At 40.9% G+C, this 17,278-nt stretch overlaps 1 protein-coding gene across 2 annotated transcripts in view; it reads right to left on the bottom strand.

Annotated features, from left to right (window-relative positions):
* PTGES (prostaglandin E synthase) overlaps positions 1–16,949 on the bottom strand; it is a 34,826-nt gene extending 17,877 nt beyond the window's left edge. The window contains exons 1-2 of one of the 2 annotated variants that reach the window (XM_027869548.1): positions 16,791–16,949; positions 3,812–3,977 (exon numbers count right to left, since the gene is read on the bottom strand). In XM_027869548.1, the coding sequence (XP_027725349.1) occupies positions 3,812–3,977; positions 16,791–16,831 (207 nt within the window). In that variant the 5' untranslated portion in view covers positions 16,832–16,949. Of the gene's footprint in view, positions 1–3,811; positions 3,978–4,454; positions 4,696–16,790 lie in introns of those variants that run through there. The other variant, XM_027869549.1, reaches the window with a different exon arrangement.
* Between the last annotated feature and the right edge of the window lie 329 nt (positions 16,950–17,278).

Raw genomic sequence — 17,278 nt, 5'->3', positions numbered from 1 at the left:
ATGTTTCTGAGGATCAAATGAGATAATTGTAAAACACAGCACAGTGTCTGGCACATAGCACTAAAGAGAGCCTTGATAAATGTTTGTTCTTTTCCTCCCTCCCACACTTTCTTTAGCCAAGGAGACCACTTCAGCCCTTGAATTCACGTCACTGAGGCCCTTCCCCACACCTCCATTTAAGAAAAATGCCAGGGCAGCTAGGTGGTGCAGTGGATAGAGTATCAGCCCTGGAGTCAGGAGAACCTGAGTTCAGATCCAGTCTCGGACCAGATAACTTGACATTTACTAGCTGTGTGACCCTGGGCAAGTCACTTAACCCCAATTGCCTTGCCAAAAAAAAAAAAAAATGCCCAGGCCAGTCAGCCAGACTCCTTTACCATGCCCCTGCCCACCCCCCCTCCACCTCATCTTCCTTTTATATAGCATTCCCCATTCAACATGTTAGCTCCTTGGGGGCAGGCACTGTCTTTCTTTTACTTATATTAGTATTCTCAGCATTTTTCACAGTGCCTGGTACAAAGTAAACTCTTAATAAATGCTTGTTAACTGACTAAATTAGGTTCCCATGGTGCCCCCAAGAGTACTCTCACCCTGTTTCTGCTTTTCCTTTAGAATGTAAGGGCCTTACATGTAGTTTTTATTTGTTTGTATTTTGTACCCCTGCCTTCTAGCACAATGCCTGGCACAGAGCAGACACTGAGCAATAATAATAGCTAGCTCTTCTATAGTGCTTTCAGGTTTGGCAATGTACTTTACAGAGTTACCTCCTTAGGCATTCAAAACAACCCTGGGAGGTAGGTACTATTATTATTCCCATTTTACAGATGAAGACACTAAGGCTGGGAGAGATTAAGTGACTTGCCCACAGGATCTGAACTCAAGTCTTCCTGAATCCACGTCCAGGACTCTATCCACTAGCTGTCTAAATAAGCAGCTTAACAAATTCTTGCTGATTGACACTAGGAGTTGAGCAAAAAGGAATGTCTTCCTTGCCATCAGAAGTAGGACAAGCACATTTAGAAAATTAAATGTTTTCAGCTGTCGGAGACTAGACGGTACATGGGGAAAGGGTGAATTTAGAACCCAGGTCTGGGTTCAAACCCCAGTTCTGCCACTGATCACTGGTGTGAACTTGGACAAGTTACTCCATCTCTCTAGGCCTGTTTGCTCATCTACAAAATGAGGGGGTTGCAGTGGATAGTCTCTGAAGTGCCTTCCAGCTCCAAGATCCCTGATCCTAGAATCCAGAGGCCAGGATCTCCAGGGGATCATTATCAGTTTTCATATCTAGTTGATTTTGCAAAAATAACATTTCACCCTTCTCATTATACAGACAGGGAGGGAAGGAGCTTGGAATTTATGGTATTTGTCCCAAGTTATCTGATATGTTCATCAGAACTGGGATCAGCACAAAAGATTCTTATCTGTTAACTTCAAACCAAGCGAGGCCCAATTTCTGGGATACCATTTTTAGCCAGCAGAGCTGCAACATGTTTCTTGAAGCACGGAATTATCCTAACCCTTCATTCATTTATTCAAAAAATACTTACTGAGGGCCTGTGATGCCTTGTTTACAATTCACTAGTATATTCCTACCATCCTTAAATATCAATACACTGATCATAATGTTGTGCAACATACTCTCCTAGACAGAATGGATTCCAAAGATGTTTAAGACACTGTCCCTGACCTCCTGCAGCTTACAGGCTAGCTGGAGAGGTAAACGTCAACCACAAACAAGTAACACCAGATAAATGAGTGGTATAAAAACAAAGTTTATAGTAACATAGATTTAGAGCTCAAAGGAACCTTACAGGTCATCCAGTCTAACCCCTTCATTTATCAGAGGAGGAAACTGAGGCCCCAAGGTGTTAAAGGACTAGCCTGAGGTCACAAAGGAAGTTAAGTAGTGAAGCCAATATGTGAAATCAGGCTCTCAGTCTCCAAGTCCTTCCCTCTTTCCATTACACCAGGTGGGGAGATTTGGGGGAGGGCGGCCTAAAGACTCCAGCCAGAAGCAATGTGCTTATTTCTGTATTTAAGCTATTCCCAGAAAAACCTCTTCCTTTCTTTTATCCCAGCCTGCCTAGAACTGCACTACCTCTAGGAAGGTGACCAGAATATGGCTTAATAGATGCACAAGCTACTCTGTACATGGGTGTGAAATGCAAAGAATTAAAGAAATTACAAAACAAGGCATGAAGAAGCAAGGTCAGTCTAATCTGAGGAATTCCCCTCCCCAACAATACCTTCAAATAGGAATAATTATTCTTGAATGGGGCAACAACTACTGGCTTTAGTAATGTAACAAACAAGCCCTTGTGTAAGCGTGGGCACTCCTCTTACTTGTTCCCATGTCTTTAGAACTGTAGTTAGTGACAAGGCAATGGCTTACATGCATTCCAGATTCCTAAAAGTACCACCCATGTGACTTTGGGCAAATGACTTTAACTTCTCATATTGAAAATGGGGCTTTGGATTAGATGAGCTCTACAGTCTTTTCCAGCAATAAATCTGCGATCCCACCCATTTCTGTCTCAGGAAGTCATGTTTCCTTTAAGCTTGCAGTGATGCTCAATGGATTGCTTCTCTTCCTTTCACCTCCTACCTTCTGAACAAGGTTGAGGCTCTATGCTGAAACTTTACTTACTTCTGAAATGCAACCACCATCCTATGATGTGGGAAAGAACCATAATAAATGACACTTATAAAGTGCTTTAAGTGCTTAACAATTATTTGCTGAATTAACTAAAAAAGTGTAATTTACATTGGTTATCTCACCTGACGAGGTACATGGTACAGATATTATCATTCCCATTTTACAGATGAAGAAACAGAGAAGTCAAGTGATTTGTCTGAGGTCACACAGCTCAGAAGTGGCAAGATTTGTTGGGACTTAAGCCCAGATCTTTTTACTCTAAACCCAATGCCCAGAAGGGCAGAAGATAGAAACAGGAATGATTAATTAGAACTATATAACAGAGAGATCATATGGAAAAATTTGAATTGGGTGAAAACTCCAGGTGAACACTTGAAATTAACAGTCCTCCGCAGCAGGCATTGTCTTGCAATTTTATATAATATAAAACAGGTCCATCCTGCTGGCTCATACACTTACTTGTCTGATCACCATCCAGTTAAAAATGCATTCTCATCTTGAACAGTTTTTACTTCTTATTTCTCTACTTTCATTCTCTCTGTATTTTCCCCCAATTATTAAGGTACTAAAACATGTCAGGTGAAAATTCTTCCACATAAACTGTGCCAGAACTTGAATCCTCTTGATTATTTCCAGCTAAAATTCTGGCTCTGAAGATTCTGATGGCCCTGGAGAATAATCAGCCTGGGGTTTGGAGAATTTCCATTTAATGATCCCCATGTCCCTGGTTTAGCCAAATCTACTCCACCCCCAAAATACAGTTTCCCTGTGAAGATACCAGGCTCCAAGGCTATCAGATTCCGGAACTTTGGGTTTAAAAGAAACCTGATTTTCTTTCCGGATACCAAGAAGCGATTAACACACAGTACCCTTCCAGAGAACATGTCATGTCAAATGAGAAAAATATTCTTTACATGCAAAAGACGAAATAACCAGACCCTACTGAAACAGACTGGGGAGGGGGGGAGAATTGAGGGAAAGAGAAACCCAAGCAAACAACAGGAAAATATTTAGCATCTAACTCACTTCTAAGTCTCCACCAGAGTGTAAACATACACTGGGTTTTATTTACCAACTCTAACTATTTGCAGAGATAACAGAACAAAACCATAAGGGGGAAGGGAGAAGGGCTCACAGGGACTGAGAACTTACTTTCTTCCGAAGCCTCACTTGCCCGGTGATAACTGCCAGCAAGTACATCTTTATGACTAGCACGGTGCTATAGAGTAGGAAGTTCGCAAAGACTTCATTGTCCATCATCCTGTTAGCAGGAGCCCGAGCTCGGTCCCCTTCGGATGCCTGGCCAAGTGGTGGGTTCCTTGGATGCATGTGTTCAAGTGAGCAGAGCAGAGACCGGGAGAGAGGGAAGGAAGGGGGAAGAAGGCGGAGAAAGGAAGGGGGGGGGGGGAATGGTTTATGAAAATCCTTCAGTCTATAATCAACACAGAGACACCCACACAGGCACAGAACCTTAAGATGACATTCTCATTTTCTCAGCCCCTCCTGCCCAAAACCCCTTAGCCCTGCTCATTTAGCAGGATGTGTCCTCTCTGCCCCCACATATTTTAGAAGATGCCAAGAGCTCCTTTAACACTGAAACCTCTAAGTTGGGGGTTAGTTGAGGAGCATGCCAAGGATTTATCCTTGCAAGAAATGCCACCCTCCCTAATTTGGGGGACAGAAAGCTGCCCTAGCAAGGTCCCAGAACCCTCCAAACAATTTTATATTCCCCACCTCTACTACAAACCAACTCCCATACACTTAGCTTTCTATTTTCTCAGCAGAATCAACTTACCTGCTCTGGAAAATGATATGCAACTAATTCTTAAAACAGAATGCCTCCCTAGACCAATGGGTGGGAAACCTATATCTCTGACCAAACTGAGGACTTTAGAGCCTATGAGTGAAGGGTCCTGGGACCTCTCAGGCACCCTCATGGGTCATGGCTTGGCAGTCTTTCCTACAGGTTCCTGAGCTCTAACAGAAGGGATGCAGGGGAGTTCCCTAAAATGCCTCCTTTCCTTCCCCTCAAGGTACAGCTTTAACAGAAAATGATTTGAGGAAATAAGGGTGACCCAACCATCACTTAGAAAAAACACTGCAACAAAAGGGGGTGGGGTGGGGGAGGTGGGAGTGGGCATTAGGGCTCACTGTCCTGTCTTGTTCTATTTCCTGTGCTAGACTCTGAACTCCTTGAGGGCAAGGATAAGGTTTTCTTTCTGGCTGGCTTTGCCAAAATAAATCAGTGGCAAGTCCCAACATTCTCTGTGGATCTCATTCCTCACCTGTAAGATGAGGGGTGGGACAAAATTATCCCTAAAGTCCCTTCAGGCTCCAAATTCTAGAATCACTGAATAAAAATGGGAGAGGAACTTGGTGATTTTTGCCCAACCCTCTCATTTTACAGGAGGATAATAGATTTCTCAAGGGTCACAGAGTGAATAGAGTTGGTACCCTTTAAGGTCCCTTCAAGCCCTAAACCTTTGATCCTATGAAAAATTCAAAAATGCAAGGCAGGCGCTCAATAAACACTTATTCCTCAGTAAAGGCCACTTCAAAGGCTTTGGGATGGGGCGGGGGAGGGGGGGGGAGAACCCTCAAATTCATTATCTTTCCGGTTTAGCAGATTGTTCACCTGTCCCTTGTTTTAACCTATTTTTCTGAGCTAGCCCTTCCCCCAGATCCCCCCCAAGGCCCTCAGACCAGCTTAATATAGAGGAAAGTATGCTGGATTTAGAGTCAAAGGACCTGGATTCAAATTCCATCTCTATCTCACTCTGTGCATACACATATATATGTATATGTGTGTGTATATATAAAAGTTGAAATACACAAATAAAAACTATCTCAGTGGCAAGTCCCCACATTCTCTGTGAATCTTATTTCCTCATTTGTAAAATGTGGAGTTTGGACAAAATGATTGTGTGTGTGTGTATCGTTCAGTCATTTCAGTTGTGTTAAGAGTGGTTTGCCATTTCTGTCTCCAGCTCATTTTTCAGATAAGGAAACTGAGGCAAACAGGGTTAAGTAACTTGCCCAGGGTCACATAGCTAGTAAATGTCCAAGGTCAGATTTGAACTCAGGAAGATGAGTCTTCCTGATTCCAAGCCCAATGCTCTAAACACTGCACTAGCCAGCTGCCCCAGATGTTAAATGTGTGTGTGTGCGTGTGTGTGTGTACACGCACTGGAGTATAAAAAAAAATCTTAGTGGCAAATACAACATTTTCTTGGGAAATCTCATTTCTTCATCTATAAAATGTAGGGTTGGACAAAATGATCCAGAGTGCATTTGTGTGTGTATGTGTATGTAAAAAATCTCAATCCATACAGGATAATTTTGTCCAATCTCCACATTTTACGGATGAGGAAATGAGATCTCCCCAGAGAATGCTGGTACTTGCCACTGAGATATAGAGATGTATATATGTATAGGTATATACACACATATCTACACATAAGTATAGGACATACACATATGTACTTTGATTGCTCTGCCTTTTTTCAGTGGCATCCCACTCCTAATCTGGGGTTTCCTTGGCAGAGATGCTGGAGTGGTTTGCCATTTCCTTTTCCAGCTCATTTTACAGGTGAGGAAACTGAGACAAACAGAGTAGAGTCACTTGCCCAGGGTCACACAGCTAGTAAGTGTCTGAGGCCTGATTTTAACTCGGGAAGATGAGTCTTCCTGACTCCAGGCCCACTCTACAGACTGCCACCTAGCTGCCCCATACAAATACACACACACATATATATGCACAATACATATGCATATATATTTATAATACAGCATATATAAATGTATATATTTTGCCTTGGGCAAATCAGATAACCATTCTGGCCTTCCGGTTCCCCTTCTGTAAAATGCGGCACCTGGCCTACCTCGATAGCCTCTGAGGCCTCTAGATCTCGGCTCCCAAGCCTTCCTGGCTCCCTCGATATGTCACGATGCTCTCGTTAGTTGGACAAAGGGCGGTCCCCGTCCCCGTCCCCTCCGGCTGACCCACCTGTCTCAGGGGCCACGATCACCTACCTTCAGGCTGATTCCTGCTCTCAAAACGCCCCCTGAGAGGAAGAGAACCCAAGCCCGCGGAGCCTCACCTCAGTAAGCCACGTAGGGCCCTCCCTTTTCTCCTAATATACCCCTAGCCCCTGTTGCAGGCCCCAGGAAACCCCTGGTCGCCCTGTGATTGGCTGCTCTGTTCCCAGGCAGAGCTGCGCAGCCTCAAGCCAGGCTCTGCTGGCACATGCATGCCCTGTGCAGAGGAGGCTCTGGAGGCGGGAAAATGACTTAACGTCCCCCACACCCTCCCAGGCCTCAGGCCTGTTTATCTCTACCCAGAGGGCTTAGCCGTGGGAAGTTTGGGGGCTCTGGGAAACCCACACAACCTGTTCTTGGCCTCTTGGAGAATGTCACCTTTCACTATCGGAAAGCCCGAGGGCAAGTCAGGCTCCGAAGATTAGTAGCAAATGTCACGGAAATGTCCGTCAGCTAGGCGGGAGTAGGCCTCGGTGTCGGCAAGACCTCGAGCTGCTGTCCCACCTGTGACCCATGACCCCCATACACGTATGACCTCTCCGTGGCCCCAGGCAGCTCACTGACGTCATACAAGTTGCAGAGCAGGCTCCAGCTTGGGCGGAGGGGTCATGTACTGGTCATTGGGAGCCCTGTATGCCTCTGAAATAACAAGTTATCACTGGGGGAAAAATGTGGATGGATTCCACGACAGGGCATTTTTAGCTCCTCATAAATTCGTCTTCTGTCATGCTTACACGTGTCACACGCTTACAATGTCTCCACTATTGAAGCTCTCCTAGTTATAGGTCTGAACTGCTAAGAAAAGAGTAGAATGATTTTTGCCAGAAATCCCAGACCACCTTATACCCCTCTTGCATTTGCCATGGATCAGGCGGCCCAGCAGGGCTCCTGCTTTTTAATTGGTTTGAAATTAGGAGAGGCTGAACTCTCTAGCCCACCCAAAGAGAAATTGGCAGCACCTAAGCCATCAGGGTCACCCACCCCCAGTGTTTCCATGAGTGTGTTGTTATTCCTCTGAACCTTGTGTACCCTCTTTTCAGAGCATCACATGCAAAACAGTATATGGAAGGAGAGATTCTCCCCTTCCCCTCCCTTAACGGTGAAAGACTGCAGAAGGGTCTCTATTTGACGTATCTCGTAGGAATGTTGGTGTTCCCAAAGTGTAAGATGTACCTTGGAAGTGTGAGGCATCACAGCTCATTGGCTGTGACAAACACAAAGGGGTACTGAAGCTGGGAAAGGCCAAACTATTAGCGAACCCACAGGGATAATAATGCATTCATTTATAAATAAATAGGCTTTCTGGAGGAGTGGTGTTTCTTTCAGCAACACATTTTCTAAAAAAACACTCCTGAATGAGAATCAGGAGATCGGGGCTGTAGGCCCAGCAATGCCACTGACTGTGAGATATCTAAATGATATTCTCTCAGTTTCTGCATGTATAAAATGAAAGGGTTGTACTCATTGGTCACGTTCTCTAAGAGTCCATAAAAGGTGGCTTCTAGCTCTAAAATCTTGTGATTCTATAGGTCAGGAGAAAAACAGTGCTGAGAGCTCTGGGTGGTGAGGAGTATGTCCAAACTGGGACTGAGGGTAAACAATAGGGTGAAGAAATGGCTGGCCTGCTGAGGTCTACAATAAAGCTTCGGTGTTTGCCCTGGCCTTTTTCCCATCATACCATTGATAGTTGTGGCTCCAGATTGTCTGGCCTGAGGGCCCCTGGCCTCTGACAAGGCCCTATCTGTTGCTCCCGAGTCTCTTATCCCCCAATTGTTTCACTACTACTACTACTAATAGTTCCTATTTACTGGGAACTTCACACTTCCAAAACCCCTCTAATTTGAGCTTCATGTTATTTGCCCTGTGAAGATGGCCAGGAAGGGGTTACCATTTCTGTTTTATAGAGGAGGAAACTACATGGAATCAAGAGGGAAATTTATTGGCCCATCCTCTAGGACAGGGCCCAGCTGGATGGGTGGAGGATGAGAAGTTTGCTTCAGCATAAGCCTTTGTCCAAGAATTTCCAAGAGACTTGATTGCCAAAAAAGCTAGGCCTAGAGAGCAGTTCCTGGTTTGGAAGAGGGGAGCAGGAGGAGACTGGAGACAAGATCTCTGCCTGACCTCCCCCCATCTCTTGCCCCAGACCCTCCATGGTTTTATTTGCACACAAAACATCTCCTTTGGGCTATGGTACTTAAGGCCTTCAAACCTTTGGAACACATCAGGAATCAATTTCCTGTAGCAGCCCTGAGAGAACTGATGTAGCATTCCTAGGAAAGTACTCAGATGGAGCTCCCCAAATCAGTCTGACCATAGTTTTCCCAAATAGATGAAATATGTCAAACGCTTTCCATTTTGGGGGAAAACAAAACAAAACACCATAAGAGTCAGGAAGGAGGTCCATCCTCTTTCTCCTGAAGTCTATGGTGTATTCTGATCTCAAGAAACAATCTTTCAGTCATGAAATCACAGAATTTTAGGGCTAACATTTTTGTAAATAAATACGTATTTAAAACAAAACTTTTATATGCTAAGAGGCTGAAAAAGTGAGATTTATCTTCTACTTCCTGGAGTCAGGAAGGCCTGAGTTCAAATCCACCCTTAAACACTTACTAGGGCAAGTCACTTAATCTGTCTGCCTCAGTTTACTCATCTATAATATGGGGGGTAATAATAGTTAACCTGCCTCCCAGGGTTGTTGTAAGGGTTAAGTGAGGTAATAATTGTAAAGCTCTTAGCACAGTACCTGGAACACAATAAGCACTCTATAAATGTTGGTCATTATTATTTCCTCTCTGGCATTCACATCCTAGGTTATATGAGAAGCAGTTTTGAAGAATGGGTACCTATTTGGGCTTAAAAAGTCCAAGACTTGAATTCAGATCCTGCCTCTGCTATTTGCTAGCTTGTGACCTTGGGCAAATAATTTAAACACTCTTGGCCTCAATTTCCTCATGCTTTAAATGAGAATGATTATAACATCTTTTCATAAGGTTTCTATGAGGATCAAATGAAATTTTATGTATACATGTAGCATACATGTATATAACATATGCACATGTGCATGAATTGTACATATATATGTACATTGTATGTTGCATATGCACACAACTTTGTGAACATTAAAGCACTCTACATACATCTTAGCTATTATCATTATTTTTATAATGAAAATTCAAGGTATCACCCTCCTTATTTCAGCTTTCCATCTGAACTATTCCTCTTCCAGATGGGCTCCATGCCCTTGACCTTTTCTGACCCCATTCCCATTAAAACTTGACTGCCCTATGTACCATTCTCATAAGGCCCTGATCACTACTCATAAACTACTTCTCACTAATGTGTTAATAGGTGCTAATGGATTACCTTCTTGGTAACATGTTTGCATTTGAAGAACACATTTATTTTAACAGGGTTTTGTTGAAGACTAACAATTTTAAGGAGAAGACTACTTAAAGGACTTTTGTCAAGATGGTGAAGTGACTGAAAGCAGATCAGCCTCATCTCTCTCACAACTACTCTAGCAAGAACCAAAAAAACAAATAAATAAAAGCATACCAGACTAAGAAATGATCGAGAAATGCATTCATTTTGCCAGGCTGGGGCCACATAAAGAGGTAGAAAGTAGCCCCTCCCCCAGCGAGGCACTTCAGTTCATGGAAGCCTTTTAAACTCAGGGACTTCTGACAAGCCAAAGAAGCCCAGAGACTAAATCCATATACCAAAGGCAGAGAGATGGGATACCAGCTTAGAATATGCAGCTAAATTACTGTGACTCAGAAGGAAAGGATTAGATTGTAAACTGTTTGGGGCAGGGATTGTCTTTCTTTTTTGTATTTGTTTGTATCCCCAGGGCTTAGCACAGTATTACACATAGTCAATGCTTAATTAATGTTTATTTACTATTTATTGGGTCAAAATGTCCCAATGTAGGCCATCCCACCCCACATTCATCACTTAAGTTGGCCAGCTGCCTCTGAGGTACTTTACTCAGATAATATGGATCAGCACCAAAGAAGGCCTATCATTCCTTCTAGAAGTACACAGAGCCAATGGCCCCATACAAAATCCTAATTCAGGAAGTAAGGCTGGAAAAATGAGTAAATATAAGAAAATACCAACAAGAAAAAATGTATAGAACAAGGAATGCTAAAGATACATACCCAGAAGAAGAGAAGAATTCTATATGAGCAAAACCTCAATAAAACCACAAATTTACCACATGCTCTACTGGGATTTCTAGAAGAAATAGAGCAAGAATTTAAAAGTGATCATGTGATTGAAATGAGAGCTCTCAAGGAAAGAATGGAAAAGGAAATGAGACTTTTATGGGAAAGAGTTGAAAGGAGAACGAATAGCTTACTACAAGAGGAGCAAAACTTCACTCAAGTAATAAACTCCCCATGTAACAATTTTAGAATAAAATGAAAATACTGAAAAAAGAAATCAGAAAATGAAAGGTATTTCCTACGAAAAATGACTGATCTGGAAAACAGATCAAGGAGACATAGTCTAAAAATCATCAGACTGCCTGAAAACTTTGAGAACAAAAAAGCCTAAATACTGTATTTTGAGCAATCACAAATGAAAACCTCCCAGATCTATCATAACCAGAGAGCAAAGTGAAAACAGAAAAAAATTACTGGTCAAAGCCCTGAAAGACCCAAATGAAAACTTTCAGGACTGTCATAGCTGAAATACAAATTTTTTCAGGTCAAAGAAAAATACTGAAAGAGGCAAAAAGAAAGAGCTCAAATACCCAGGAGTCACAGTTACGATTGAATAAGACCTGGCATCTACACAATAAAGAAAACAAGAGCTTGTATTGTGATATTCCAGAAAGCAAAAGACAAAGGTTTAAAACTGAAAATAACTTACACCACAAAGCTGAGTAAAGTCTTACAGGGGAAAAATGGACATTTAGGGAAATAGAGAACTTCCAAATATTCCTAGAGCTGAGTAAAAGTTTGAAACAAACAAAGGAGTTAAGAGAAAAACAGAAAGATAAATACATTTGAGTAATTGGAAGGAGCCATATGATTATAAAGTGTTTATATTTAAGTAGGGGCTTAAGAAATAAGTTTCCCCTCAGATCACTAATGTGTTCAGGGGTCTTAAAGGGAATAAATAAGAGAGAACACCTGGGAACAGTTTTGCTATTTTTTTGATGACCTCAAGAGAAAAAAATAAAAAGGAAGGAAAAAGGACTTTACTAAAGTAGAAAGAGAGAGGGTGTGGAATTTATTATCTTACATAGGGTATGAAAAAAGATCATATGAACATAGAGAAAGGAGTGAGGGGAAACAGGCCACCCATGAACCTTATGTTCATCTTAACTGGACAGAGGAAGGTTGTATAGATACATATATACTCACAAAGACTGGTGTAGAAATTCATTCAACTCAAAAGGGAAATCAGGTGGAGAGAGAGAAGAGGGAGACTAAAGAGAGTAGATTTAGAGAGGACATAAGGAAAGCAAAGTTCGTCTATGGAGGGTGGAGTTTGAAGGGTGGAATCAAAGAAAAGATAAGAAGCTATGATCAGAGACTGGGTAAAAAGAAAAGAGGAATAGTAGAATGGAAGTAGATTGGAGAAAATAGGCAGGAACAAAGAGAAGGGAAAGTATAAAAGGACAGGATGAAAGGAAAGATACATTTAATAATCAACAGTAAACAAAAATGGGATAAACTCACTAAAACAGAGGAAGCTAACAGTGTGAATTAGACAGCAGACTAAATTGTTTAGATGAAACACACTCGAAACAGAAAGATTTATATAGAATTAAAATAAGGGACTGGAGCAAACTATTATGCTTCAGTTTAATGAAAAGAATCACGGGTAGTAATCATGATAACACATTCTAGAGAATGAATTAATGAATAATTTATACATAACATGTGTATATATACATACATATATGTATATGTATATATGCTTATATATACATATACACACATACCAAATGGCATGGCAACTAAATATTACAAAATCAAGACCCAGTTAGAAAAGGTAGATATGATAGATCTCTGGTGGTAATTGAAACAAGAAGAAAAGCATATATATGTTTCTCAGCTGTGCATGACACCTTTCCAAAAATTTTCAATGTTCTAGGGCATAAAAACCTCACAAATGAATGAAGAAAAGCAGAAATATTAAATACATTCTTTACTGACTACAATGGAACAAAAATTATATTAGGACCTTTGAAGGCTCAATAAAGGACCTTTGAAGAAAGAATTAAAAATTCATTGGAGACCAAATATCTTAGCCAGGCATGGGAGTACATGCCTGTAGTCTCTGCTGCTGAGGAATCTGAAGCTGGGGGATCTACTGAACTTAGAGCTGCAGTAGAATTAAAGCCTATTGGATCTCTATATATCAGATCTGGCACCAATATGGTGAGATAATATTTGTAAAACACTTAGGACAGTGCCTGGCACATAGTAGGCATTTAATAAATGATTATTCCCTTCCTCCAAGAGCAAAGGGCCACCAGGCTGTCTAAGGAGGAGTGAACAGTCCCAGGCTGGAAAAATAGAGTAGATTAAAGCTTCCATGATGATCAATATTGGGACTGAGACTATGAATAGCCACTGCACTTCTAGCCTGACCAAGAGGGAAGACTCAGTCTCAATGAAATAAATAAGCAAATAAATAGATAAGTAAATGAGCATAAAAAGACAACTCTAAAGAATGGGTGGTTAAAGAACAAATCATGGAAGCAATAGAGAATATCATCAAAGAAAATTACAACAATGAGACAACATACAAAAATTATTGGAATGCAGTCAAAGAAATTCTTAGGGGAAATTTCATATTTCTAAACATTTCCAATTACAAAAAGAGAACAGATAATTGAATTGAGCATAAAACTAAAAACTCCTAGAAAAATCAGTAAATTTTTAAAAACCAACTAAATATCAAAATAAAAATTCTGTCAGAGAAGAGATTAACAAAAACAAAAGCAAGAAAAAAAACACCGAATTGATAAGATCAAAATATTTTTTAAAAAATAAATTAGATAACCTATTAGCTAGTCTGATTAAATAGGACAGGAAAACTAAATTGCTAGTATCAAGAGTGAAAAAGGAATAATCACAACAAATGAAGACATAAAATTAGAAACTATTTTATCCAATAACATACCAACCAAACTGAAAATTTTAAGGAAACTAATGAATATCTACAAAAATACAAAATTTTCATATTAATAAGACAATTAGCAAAGAATTTAAATAACAGTCTCAGAGGGAAAATGAAAGTCATAAATGAACTTCAAAATGAAAAAAAATCAGGAAAAGATGAATTTACAATTGAATTCTATCAAAAATTCAAAGAATAAGGAATTTCAATATTACAAAAGGAAAAGAAAGAATCTTGCCAAATTCCTTCTGTGATACAAATATTGTCACGATACCTAAACTAGACAGAGAGAACTCAGAGAACAAAACTACAGAACAATATTCCTAATGAATATCAATGGGGACAGCTAGATGGTGCAGTAGATAGAGGCTAGACCTGGAATCAGAAAGACCCAAGTTCAAACATGACCCCAGACACTAACTGTGTGACCCTAGGCAAGCCACTTAATCTTTGTTTGTCTTAGTTTCCTCATCTGTAAAATGGGGATAATCATAGCACTTACCTCCCAGGGGTGTGATGAGGATCAAATGAATAATATTTGTAAAGTGGCTACTGCATAGTATGTGTTATATAAATGTTAGCTATTACTGTTATTATGAAAACATTTTAAATAAAATAGAAACAGAGACTATAGCAATACTATCAAAAAAGATTATACCGCCATGAAAATTCATCAAATCTAGGATAGTCCCTTGAGATAATACCATTACTTGTCTATGTTCCACCTGTAACATTGGCAGACTGCTACTGTATGCTCTATACAAATATATGCTATTTATGAAAGATAATTTATAATGTTTGGCCTGTCAAACTTACTTGGAGAAAACTGAGTAAATAGGAAAGACAAAATGGAAAGCCTACTTAAAAAACAAGGAGAAAAGAACACTAAATAAGAACTAAGGCAGTTTAGACTAGTTTAATCTTAATTTTGGCACTTAGCTATGTGACTATAGTCAAGTTATAGCTCAAATATCTGGCTTTAGAAGGGACTTCATAGGCCATCTAAGTTTACACTCGAGGAAAATGAGGCCTAAGATTGTCCATCTAATAAGTATGAGAGGTAAGATTTGAATAACTCAAGAGTCAATGCTCTTTCCACCATACCACACTGCTATTTCACCTAATCTCTCTCAGCTTCATTTCTTCATCTGTAAAAAAGGGAAGAAAAAGTATATGTAGTGCTTACCAAACAAAGGTAGCAGGGTACTGGTGAATGAGCCCAATCATTATGAGCATACACAGCATGTTCTGCTGATGCAGTCCACATGTGATTCCAGTCCACTAACCACTCAGTGAAGAGATGGATTTTTTGATTGGTTGAGCTGGAACTGGAGCATATTCAAAAGGCAGCAAAGCCAGACCCTTTCTCTTTCCTGCCTGGCTACATTTAAGTGAGAGACACATGCTGTAAGCCTCTCAGTGGGAAGAGACCTCATCCCTCTCTCCCTCTCCCAGGGGTTAACATGTGACCCATGAATATGGGTCTCCATTCTTTTTCTCTCTGTGTTTGTTCTTTTAGAGGAAGGGGTATTGGAAACAGCTCCATGGCTCCAGCTCCAGCATGAGATTTAAAAAGTTAAAATAGCAAACCACCAGAGGCCTGAGAGCCAAAATCCATGCTAGACTTTGGTACTAGCAAAGCCTGTTTCTAGCACAGCTCAACATTGGGTGGTTCCCCAAATCTAAAATTCTAGACACTACCAACAAGGCAGTGGCTCTGTTGATTGACTATGATGAATTCAGAAGTGAACTTAGTGGGGCAAATCCTTGGTAAAAACTGCTTTAAGTTTGAGCCCACTCTCCCCAAGGACCAAGGTGGTATAGGGGAGAGTGTGTCTTTGGATGTTGGGGAGAGAAATGTTTTTTACTTCTGTTATTTCTACATTTTCTCAGGAAATATCCCCATGTAAAAACCAATTGATGCCAATGGACAAAATGATGCTGGAATGCTAATTCCTGGTGGATGATATTGGGGAGAATAGATCAGAATAAGGACTTGAACCAATCACAGTAAAGACACCCCAAACCACTCAGAGATACACTCCTAGAACCCAAAAGGGAAAATGTAGCTAGCCTTCCTCTGGAACACCCAGCTCATCAGTGTGGATGGGAGTTGGGACAAGAATCCTCAGAACTTACCAAGGCTAGACAAAGTTATCATGAGAGACAGGGAGAAGGACAGGAGTTCTGGCCTAGAAATAAAAGCAAGGTAGAAGGAGGAAAATAAATTGGACTTTTTGTAGACATTGTAACCTGAGAAGGTACCCCAACCACTCCCACCTTGGGTGTTAACAGCTAAAATGAGAGTATCAAAATCAGACAGCTCAAACTTGGTACTTCACCATACTCCTTCAATTTCCCTTCCTTTCTTCTTCAATAATCCCACCCTTGGTAACCCTTTCTGTAAATACCAAACTGAAAGAAACAAGTAGGAAGAAGTAGTGAATAGAGACTGAGAAGAATACCAGCTATCTGAACTTCAGTAAATAGCACAACAATATTTTCCTGGGTACATGAACAGCCAAAGCCCTTAACTTCAACCAGCTTTGAACCCAGAGTCTTGAAATGCAGCACTGAGCTCACAAAACACAATCAGGTAAAATGTTAAGCAGTTGACCAGAAAGTATATTTACTACCATTGTCACAATATAATGTTCATAAAAATCTGAGAAACCAACAAGACTTAAAAGAAAGGATTTCTGAAAGAAGAGACTTTAAAGGAAAGAATTAGAAAAACAGGAGCATTAAAAACAATGACTAGCAAATTGTGAGTCTATGATGCCCAACTCTATTCATTTGGAATTATGAGGCTTCTTTGGGGGTTTTTGAGAAAAAGTGGATTCTGTCATCTGTCTCCTATAGTGAATGGCAGGGGATTGACCTAGGTGCCCTCCCTGTAACCCAATCCTGGTTCCCATGCAAGCCCACCCCTGATGTTACTGGTCCTTACCCTGTCAGGAGGAGTTTAAGACTTTGCAGGTCTGAACTCATCTTTCTGTCAGTTCATAGATGCAGGAGGTTTCAACTAGAAGTGATTTCTGCTACTTCCTTTTTCTTACGGTTTTCCTCTCTGAGGAGTGACTCAGGGAGAGTCAGAATATGAGGCTGTCCTCCTCCCCACCTCACCTTGGGTCAGTTTTTACGTAATTGTTTTCCTGACTCAAACCACAAAGTTACTATGCTGTCTACTTTCCCTCCCTTTAATTTCCCTCTTTCACAACAAGAGCTGAGACAGAGATGCAGTGATACCCAGCCAAGTTCCAGTTTCACTTAACCTGACTCTGTGCTTGGGGTTTGGCCTCTGGGATTCCCCACTGCTATTTCTCAAGGGCAGAAAACGGCCAACTCTCTCTTGCCTTGGGTTCAAGGTCATCAGGTCAACTCCAGGCAAAATGGATCATCAGAAACTCCTGAAACTTCCCCCAAATCCAAGTCTTT

The sequence above is a fragment of the Vombatus ursinus genome, unplaced genomic scaffold (genome assembly GCF_900497805.2).
Source record: "Vombatus ursinus unplaced genomic scaffold, bare-nosed wombat genome assembly UNPS02014793.1, whole genome shotgun sequence".
In the NCBI taxonomy this organism is placed as follows: domain Eukaryota; kingdom Metazoa; phylum Chordata; class Mammalia; order Diprotodontia; family Vombatidae; genus Vombatus; species Vombatus ursinus.
This window is presented reverse-complemented; position numbering and strand designations above follow the sequence as displayed.